Source organism: Heterocephalus glaber, unplaced genomic scaffold (genome assembly GCF_053883595.1).
Source record: "Heterocephalus glaber isolate CG9 unplaced genomic scaffold, H.glaber_assembly_v1.0 deba00001773, whole genome shotgun sequence".
Taxonomy (NCBI): domain Eukaryota; kingdom Metazoa; phylum Chordata; class Mammalia; order Rodentia; family Bathyergidae; genus Heterocephalus; species Heterocephalus glaber.
Genome location: NW_028258463.1, coordinates 10263577 through 10273091, shown reverse-complemented (window position 1 = coordinate 10273091; position 9515 = coordinate 10263577). Strand labels below are relative to the sequence as shown.

The 9515-nt window shown below is 46.4% G+C and overlaps 1 protein-coding gene across 2 annotated transcripts; it reads left to right on the top strand.

Annotated features, from left to right (window-relative positions):
- The first annotated feature begins 1145 nt into the window (after nucleotides 1-1145).
- On the top strand, nucleotides 1146-8772 carry LOC101717028 (keratin, type I cytoskeletal 28). 2 transcript variants are annotated; one of them, XM_004859424.2, is made up of 8 exons: nucleotides 1146-1703; nucleotides 2254-2336; nucleotides 2846-3002; nucleotides 5159-5320; nucleotides 5423-5548; nucleotides 7322-7539; nucleotides 8104-8159; nucleotides 8432-8772. In XM_004859424.2, exons 1-8 carry the CDS (start codon nucleotides 1266-1268, stop codon nucleotides 8569-8571), a joined length of 1380 nt encoding a protein of 459 aa, XP_004859481.2. In that variant the 5' UTR covers nucleotides 1146-1265; the 3' UTR covers nucleotides 8572-8772. The 2 variants fall into 2 exon arrangements, with proteins under 2 accessions (XP_004859481.2, XP_087058709.1); XM_087202583.1 differs by having other exon boundaries at nucleotides 5159-5548; nucleotides 8432-8684.
- Nucleotides 8773-9515: the final 743 nt, after the last annotated feature.

Here is a 9515-nt window from a genome sequence, read left to right as displayed (position 1 = left end):
AGTTGTGTCTCGAGAGTACCAGAAACTTCTCTTGCACTTTTCCTGTCTTTTGTTCCCAAATCTACATCAGTCACTGTCCTCTCTCTTCCTGCACCAGGGTTTCTTCCAAATGCTCAGGTGCGTGTCAGTGCCAATGGCAGCTCAAGGACAGATCTCCTTGACAATCCCTTCCCTCTCGCTAGGCTGGTATTTGCCCAGTGTGATCGTTTTGAACATTCACTCCTCCTACCAGTCATCTCCTTCGGGGACATCCCGCCAACTCCCAAAGCCAACTGGTCCAAAAGGAAGCTCCGTGTCTTTCTGCCCCCTACCTCGGTTAATATTATGCATTCACGGCATCTGAAATCAGTCACCAAAGAGTCGTCAGCAGCTTGTCCTTGCTCCCCAGGGTCAATCAGTCCCTGCATCCTCTCCACGCCCTCTCTTCATGCGCACTTCCTCTGTCCTCCCCCTGGACCATTTGTCTAACGTTGGCATTGGACTTCTTGCAGCCTGACTATGCTGTTCTCTGCTTTTTACTTAGTGCTGTTCTCGTTCCTATCTCTTCAGATACTACATGGTCCAGCCCCTGGCCGGATCAGAAAATAGATCTCTTAAAGATTTTAATTGCATCTTTTCACTTCTCCATCTGTTTAGCACCAGATCTTTCACTTCTCCTGTTTAACATACGGCACTGCACACAGCTATGCATTTTAAGTGAAATTACAAGGCAATATCTTTGCCATTGTCCAAGGTCATAAACAGGTGTGGTGATCATGGTGAGATAGAGAAGTTAGCAGGAATATAGATACCTATATAATATATTCCTGCTCTCATGGAATAAAGTATCTGTCTCTGTAGTTAATAATCTTTTATGTAACTCAGCAGTAATTGAGACCCTCCTGTAGCTGACGGCAGCCTCTCACAGCCTTTCCTTTTAACACTCGATAATACCCTCACTCTAGATGAAAGTAAAGGATTACTCATTCAAAATTAGAAGTTAAGTTAATGAGCTTACCATAGAACAAGCCCCGTTTTATGTAAGATAACAAATACCCTGAAGCAATACCCAGGGATGTTAGACATTCATTATTTTTAAATCCCCCAATTATATATAATTTCATGTTAATCTCAATGATGCCTTTTTTTCCTTTTGCCATCTCTAACTCACCAGAAACACTCCCCCAGTTGTATATAAAAGCTCAGCAAAACCAACGCGAGAGCCCCCCGCTCCCGTCCTCCCTGACCCGACAGCCCCGGCGGCCGTGAGCGCTTCAGGGAAGACCATGTCTCTCCGATACTCCGCTGGGTCCAGGCTCCTGGGCTTCCACTCCGGGGCCGGACCTGGCAGACCGAGCGTCGGCTTTGCCCGCAGCAGTGCATGTGGAAACTCTGTGGTGGGGAGTGGATTTCCCTGTGCCTTGGGAGGCGGCCTGGGCGGTGCTCCTGGCGGGAGCCACAGCACGGGGACCACTGGAAATGCTTGCGTTGGCTTCGCTGTGAATGAGGGCGGCCTGCTGTCCGGCAACGAGAAGGTGACCATGCAGAACCTCAACGACCGCCTGGCCTCCTACCTGGACAACGTGCGCGCCCTGGAGGAGGCCAACGCCGACCTGGAGCAGAAGATCAAGGGGTGGTACGAGAAATACGGCCCTGGATCTTGCCGAGGCCTGGATCATGACTACAACAACTATCACCTAACAATTGAGGATCTCAAAGCAAAGGTGAGAACTCACAGACTTGGAGCTATTCAAAGTATTAAAGCTAAGACACAGCCAGAAAAGGTGTAGGACCACAACAGGAACTGCTTTGTGATATTTGTAACTTGTATTTATGATTTATTTTACTAAATAATTCTTCCCATTACTCAAAATAGGCACTTTGATTCATGACTCAATGTAGCTAACATGTTATTAGTTCCATTCTTTATTTTGAAATATATTAATACATAAGAAAGTATTATATTTGAAGTTAATGACTATATGAGAATAAATAAAGCCATTTCTTTTGTTTTGTTTTTGAGATAAGTCCAAGCTGGACTTGAACTCACAGCAATTCTCTTGCCTCAGCTTCTCGAGAGCTGGGGTTACAGACATGCACCACCATGCCTGGCTCTCAAACGATTTAATTATTTAAAAAGTAAATTTTAAACATTCTGATTATTACAGAAGGAAGTAAATTTTTATGCAACACTTAATTGTATACCATGTCAAAATCCAGAAATAATAAGTAATGATGGAAAACTTCATGGTGGTCTCCTTTTGGATCCTCTAGATTATCTCATCGACTGCTGGTAATGCTAATGTCATTCTGCAGATTGACAACACCAGGCTGGCTGCTGCAGATTTCCGGCTAAAGTAAGTGATGGAAAATAACTATGCTCTAGAAAGAGCTTTCATTTGTTAAACAAATTTTGATTCCATCCCAAGAAGAATAAATTACAACTTAAAAGATTAAAGAAAGTAAAGGATTTGTGTCATAATACTACAATCAGCTATACTCACTCCATACACACTCGCTACATTTTAGAACAAGTAGCAATGTATCTCTCCGCCTGGTAGAACAATGTCCAGCCGGAAGTAGATGAACAGTAACAATGTGTCAACTAAGTAAAAATTGTTAACTACGATAAGGTTCCAAAGTGGTGTATTTTTATTTCCTCGAGATGTATTGTTGGAATCTCTGTGATTAAATAACTGCACATTATCCTGCACAGAACTCGGGAAGAGATGGGGAGGGTCTTTCTCTGTATATCTTTGAGTCCAATTTCATTTCTGGCATTCAGTTTAAATCAATGGAGATTTTCTTTGCCCGCTGGTAAAGTACTCTAACTTGCACTGAAGTTCATTTACCACCCCCACCCCAGGTATAAAAACGAGCTCACCCTCCACCAAAACGTGGAGGCCGACATCAGCGAGCTCAGGCGTGTCCTAGATGAGCTGACCCTCTGCAGGATGGACCGGGAGCTGCAGTACGAGTCGCTGAGTGAGGAGGTGACCTATCTCAGAAAGAATCACGAAGAGGTAGGAGAAGCTGCATTTCCAGTCAAGGAAATTCAAGGACTCTGCACACTGCAACTACAGGGAGGGTGCGCGGGTATAGTAACAATTCACACTCATTGTAATAATTCAATCATTCGTGCCGAAGGAGATGAGAAAGAATTCCCTTTCTCCTACTCCACTTTCTAGTCTTGTCCTCCAAGGTAGTAAATAGCAACAGTTTGATCTGCGGCCTTCCGTTTTTTAGGCTGATAGAATTTATCCTTTTGAAAATACTATATAACTTCTGCATTAGCACAACTAGATTATGTATTTCATCCATAGAAGCCCATCTTGAGGCCAGCGTTCGCACAAAAGACCTTTCCAACTCGGAAGAGGAAGCGATGCTTTTTTCCCCTGGCTTGGGAGTCGCAGTTTAGTTTAATGTTGAACACCGCACTTATAAACCCATCATGTGATACTTAATAGGAAGCTTCAAGCCCCTCCAAATACCTATTTCCAGATAGACAGATGATAGATAGAGCGATCTAAATGTATTTGCAAAAGTCCCAGAACAATACATAGCAAATTTTCAGAGAACACCCTAAGACAAAAACCATTATTGGTTTAATAATGTCAGCAAAACCAAATCTACTTGCCCACAGTGAGAACATTAAGGGAAAGAGAGGGGAAAATTAGAAAAGAGAAAGAAAGGAGGAGAGCACAGGGGCACAGAACCAAGAACTGGAGGAGTTAGACCAGCAGAGAGTTAGCAGGACGGCAAAGACAGGCCATGCACGACAGAGTGGCTTCAAAAAAGAAAAGCCTGAGCCCTCTGGAGGCTGAGGCAGGAGGATCATGAGTTCCAGCCCAGCCTGGGCAACTTAGTGACTTAGTGAGACTTTATCTCAAAATTTAAAATAATAAGAGGAATGGGGAGATAGCTCAGGGCAAAGGGCCCTGAGTTCAATCCCCAGTATGGAAAGAAGGAAGGAAGGAAGGAAGGAAGGAAGGAAGGAAGGAAGGAAGGAAGGAAGAAGGAAGGAAGGAAGGAAGAAGGAAGGAAGGAAGGAAGGAAGGAAGGAAAAACAGAAAAAAAAACCAATGCTAAGACAAGAAGGAATGGCAACCAGAGCAGGCCAACCAGGCAGGGACACTCAGGAAAGTGTGGGGATCACAGCAGGAGTCACTGTCCCCCTTAAAGACACCCCAGCTGCAAGAGGAGACCATTAGGTGCCCTGCGTGTAGGAGCAAAAGGCCGGCCACGCTCAGCACTCCTCGAAGCCTCATATCACCCTGGCTCCCAGGATCCAGTGCCCCTCGGGTAACTTCAAGCCACCCAACTTCCAAACTCTGCCAGCAACAAGAACTTTTCTACACATAGAATCTTAAACAGAACCCCAAAATATGGAAATAAAAGTGGTTCCCTTGGGCAGTGTGTATCATTTGCTCTTTGGACACTGGAAAGTCATGGATTTAGGGCCGTGGAAAGTGGGTGGAAGATGTCAGTCCTTCCGCAGCAGTTGCAATGCAAAGGCTGGCTGCCCACAGAACCAAGCGCAGGACCTCAGGTTGCTTATTTGTGGAGAAATCCGTTCCCTGAGCTGCTCGGCACGTTGTTGATCTGACCCGGGACAGAGCCTCACAGAGAGGCTTCGGAGCAGAGGCTACAAGCCCAAACCCTCTCCTTCCAATCACATAAATAACTCGGGGGCATTCCTTCACCTCCCTGTGCCTCTGTTTCCCAATCTGTAAAATACACCCACCTCAAGGCGATGTTGAAGGCTTGGCTTTGTCCACAATCACTGCTCTGGAAATGACAGCTGCTCTCCTGACATGTGCCCTGATGGCTGGGCTGGTTATTTGGTTTTATTCTCTATTCTCACCAATCTGACATTTAACCAGTAATTATGTATAGAGCAACTCTCTGGTCTTTGTAGCCCCTTCCTCACAGAAAGCAGTAAGAACATTGTCTTGGGACGCTGTGACTGGTTTTTGCAGAGGTGGCCGCTGGGGTTTTTTAAAGGAAGAAACAGCTAATTGAATAGGGGATGGGTGTTGACATGGATCGCATAAGTCAATTTTAAGACGGGGAGCATACGTTATACACCGGAAACTTTGGAAGATAAACTAACCCCCCTGGAAGTCAGGCTGCGTGTGGAAATGGTCGAGTACCTCAAGTCACCCTCAGTCCCCTGCAGGAAATGAAGGCCCTGCAGTGCGCGGCCGGGGCCAACGTGAACGTGGAGGTGAACGCGGCCCCCGGGGTGGACCTCACGGTGCTGCTGAACAACATGCGGGCCGAGTACGAGGCTCTGGCAGAGCAGAACCGCGGGGACGCGGAGGCCTGGTTCGGTGAGAAGGTAAAGCCGCACGGGGCAGGGCGGGTGGGGCGCGCTCACCTGCCCAGGTGCAGCCCAGGTGCAGAGGCAGGGCCAACGCCTAACGCAGCCCACACCTTGCAGAGCGCCTCGCTGCAGCAGCAGATGTCCCAGGACGCCGGCGAGGCCACTCGGGCCAGGACCGAGCTGTCGGAGCTGAAGCGCAGGCTGCAGACACGGGAAATTGAGCTGAGGTCCCTCCTGGCCACGGTAGGGGCTGCGGGGACCCCACGTCCTGATCCCAACAGACGCTGGAGGGGATGGCGTCCTATCTTCCCCGCGGGGCGGCTTTGCCCTTCGCTTGACAGAAAGGCGGGCTTTGTGCAGCTGGGAACAGGGCCTGGGCAGAAGGGCGAGGGGGAGTGAAAAACAACCAAGGGCCCACGAGTGCACGTGCCTACTCACCTCGGCCAGAGCCGCCCCACAGCCCAGCGCATGGCCTCCTGGTCACCTTCCCCCAAATGCTGGGGGGCCCGACACCCCCACCTAATGCACCGCTCAGCCCAGGCCAGGGTCCTCACTCGGTCTGGGTCAGGCGCCCTGGACCCAGTGACCCTCGGGCCCCTCCGGGTCTGCCTATGGTGTCGGCTATTTTATAGCTGTCTCTTTGTAATCCTAGAATGAAACCGATACCGAATAGATTTAGTAACACACAAAATTGTTTAAAAAGCATAATGTCATACCTGCAATTTTTTAAAAAGGAAAGTATTTTAAAATGAAACGGATTTATTCTGTAAATACTTAGCCCCAACCACCCTAGGAAATGTCAGACAGTCTTGGATCTTCTTTTAATAAATGTTCCCCGGCCGGGGATTTACTTGTGTATGTGCCCTTTTCTTAGGAGAGACTCCAGAGTTCTCATCAGATTCTTTTTTCGTGTGTGTGTGGTATCAGGGATTGAACTAGGGTCCTTGCGCTTTCGAGGCAGGCGGTGGAACCACTGAGCTAAATCCCCGGCCCAAAGGAATCTAATATGCCCAACTTATTACTCGCTACAATATAGAAACTACTTACCACTTTCTCTTTTTTTTTTTTTTTTTCTTTTTGGTGCTGGGGATCGAACTCGGGTCCTTGCGTTTGCGCAGCAGGCAGCGAAACCATTGAGCTAAATGGGCCAGGGATTTAGCTCAGTGCTTACAGTGCCTGCAGCACAAACGCAAGGACCCGAGTTCGATCCCTGGTACCAAAAAAAATAAAATAAAATAAAATAAAGTAAATGTTCCCTTTTCATTGATGATCAGGAGTTGCTCTAGTGAAAAGAAAAGGGAAATAAATGTGCAGAGGCAGGGGCTGGCCGTGCTGATAATGACGAACATCGGAAGTATCAACTGCCCCAGTGCATTCAATATATGATAAAGGAAAGAGGGGAATTAGCTTAATTGTGCCAACACAGATTACAGACTGCAAGTAGGAGACAAGGAGACATTCACTGGAGTAGTGCCAGAATGCTGACCCGGACTCTGTGAGGTTACCTCTGGATTTGAAAACCCAGCCCTCAGGGGTATGCTCAATCTCAGGCGCATTACTCAGAGGCCTGTGGTGGGTGACAGAAAAGCAAAGATGGATTCGAAAAGGAAACTGCAGCACAACAGCCACGTAACAGAGTGAGGGCCGTAGCAGAGTGAAATTGAAATGCAACAGGCAACGCAGAAATAAATAGGCAATTTTTCAGATTGATTTCTTACTGTGTTACTCCCCTCCAAAAACGCGCTTTCATTTCTAGGGCGGTCCTAATCGGAAATATTATTTAAATACGATGAATGTCCATGGGGACCTTGAAAAGTCTTGTGGGAAAAGGGTCGTTTATCCTTGTCCGGTCCCCCACCCAGACAGTGCCAGCCTCCACCGTCCTTTCCCTGTGACAAACCCCACGCACTTCCAAAACTGGCCCCAGGAGCAGCGCTGCTGGTTGCTGAGAAACTCTGGACTCCAGAGGCCTCGGCAGGCAGGTCTGTCCCTTACGATGCATCTCGCTGTCCCCAGAAACACTCGCTGGAGGGCTCCCTGAGCGAGACCCAGGGCAACTACTGCTCACAGCTGGCCCAGATCCAGGCGAGGATCTCGGCCCTCGAGGAGCAGCTGCACCAGGTCAGGACCGAGACTGAGGGCCAGAAACTCGAGTACGAGCAGCTCCTGGATGTCAAGGTGCACCTGGAGAAGGAGATCGAGACCTACTGCCGCCTCATAGCCGGAGATGAGGAGTGAGTGACCCACCGGCACAATCCCCACTTCCTGCCCGCAACCTCCACCCTCCCAGCCTTTCTTTTTTATTCCCACTGCACAAAACACATCCCCCTTTGACCTCCAGGGTCATCTCTTCACACAGTACAGACCCGCCAGTGCCCCTGCCCCCTTCCCATGCGTCGTCCCTGTAAATCCCTGCGGGTTTCCAGCTTCTCTCTGTCCCAGGCCCAGACTTTCTCCGTTCAGCTCATTCCTAATATCACTGCTGCCCTGAAATAAATGTGCTCTGTACAGACGCCCAGCATGTGTCATCTTAAGTTTCATATGGATCTTACATTTTAAATATATGTATTTCTTAAGTCTTAAATTCAAGACAATCAAATAGGAATAATTTTTTATGTCTTCTCTTTCAGTAACACTTAATCATTTCCAGTTCCTGCCACAAAAATCTTAATATTTTTCCCCATAGTAAAGTAAGATGTTTTCGGCATACAAATTTCACTGAAGCTCATCAACTCAATAATATTTCTTAAGTGATAGAAAAAAGAGATAGAAAAGATAAACTTCTTTTTTCTTTACAGATCATGCTCCAAATCAAAAAGCTTTGGATCAGGAGGCTCAGGGAATTCATCTAAAGGTAGTAAAATCTAGTTGTCTCTGTCGCAGAAAAAACTCTTACGATGAAGGCAGTCATATATGGCAATGGTCTGTAGTTCAGTAATTTTAACTAAAATGCTCTGAACTGAAAGTATTATTTTGGGTTTTATACAACTATTCCAAATTATTGTTATAAATCTATACTTACTCCCTCCCCTATAACGTGCATAATATATTACAACCAACAGTGGAATTCTTAATCAGCTTACCTCTTCAGGTGAATAGATGCATTCACACGTGTCTTACTTCTAGATTTATCCAAAACCACACTGGTAAAGACGGTGGTTGAAGAGCTAGATCATCGAGGCAAAGTTCTTTCATCCAGGATTCACTCCATTGAGGAAAAGACATCGAAACTGACCAACAAGGCAGAGCAGAGGGTCCCCTTCTAGCTGCCGTTTAGGACCCAGCACACCCGCATCATCCTAAATATCAGAATAAAAACACTTTCTATGCCTAAAGATGAGTTCCTTAACCAAAATACTTCCTTTCTCAATAACTTCTACAGGATGTTGGGTGTTTGTTTCCAAATAAATGAAAAAGCTGGTAAACACACACTTGCATTCACTTGATGCCCAATAAATAATTAGTGGTGATTTTTTTTCTAAGTTCTTTTATTGGTACATTTTAGGTATACGATTCGCTTACATTTATCATTGGGTGCTTGTAGCTGTACATGATGTATCTTGGTTCTTATTTTTTCCCATTACCTGTGCGTCCTTCACCCCCTCCACCCTTCCCTATTTACACAGACATCATTTCCGTTTAATTAGTTGTGATTTAATTTTTCCTTAGGGAGACACTTTCATTCTAGTTTTAAATAATAGGCAATACCACACATGATGTCGAGATATTAAACATTCGCTGGGCATAATCTTTAAGTCACACAGGCAAATATGGGAAAGTTCAGAAAATCTACGACTTGCAGGGATCAGAAGAGGATCTGGAGAAGGAGGAGAGGGGAGGGAAGGGGGAGGGAAGACAATTAAGATGTCGTATGTATGTTACCGATCCCCCAGGAAGAATGTAATTATTATGCATCACAAACATGTCCTGATAAAAACAGAAACTGAAAACAATTTTGGTACCAGCACAACTTGAAGACTGAAAGGCCCCCAGCACAACTGGAAAGCTTGTCTTACTGATTTCAAATGAGAATTATTGTTACTAGGAATAAAGTGATTTGGGGCATGAAAAACTTCTACCGCTAGGCGGCGCAAGCCTAGCCTTTTTCCCAGAGCCTCAAACCCTTCCAGGCATCTGAATACTTCTCAGGATCCCATTCCTCGTCTGTACAGGAAAATCCCTGAAAAGAACCTCACCCATGAGCCTCGTG

Bases quoted from the DNA above. Each gene is read 5' to 3' on its own strand.
- LOC101717028 (XM_087202583.1), top strand. From the start codon at position 1,266: ATGTCTCTCCGATACTCCGCTGGGTCCAGGCTCCTGGGCTTCCACTCC. The intron at 2,337-2,845 runs GTAAGTGATGGA...CCCCCACCCCAG, and splicing joins GCTGCAGATTTCCGGCTAAA to GTATAAAAACGAGCTCACCC. The intron at 3,003-5,158 runs GTAGGAGAAGCT...AGTCCCCTGCAG, and splicing joins TCAGAAAGAATCACGAAGAG to GAAATGAAGGCCCTGCAGTG.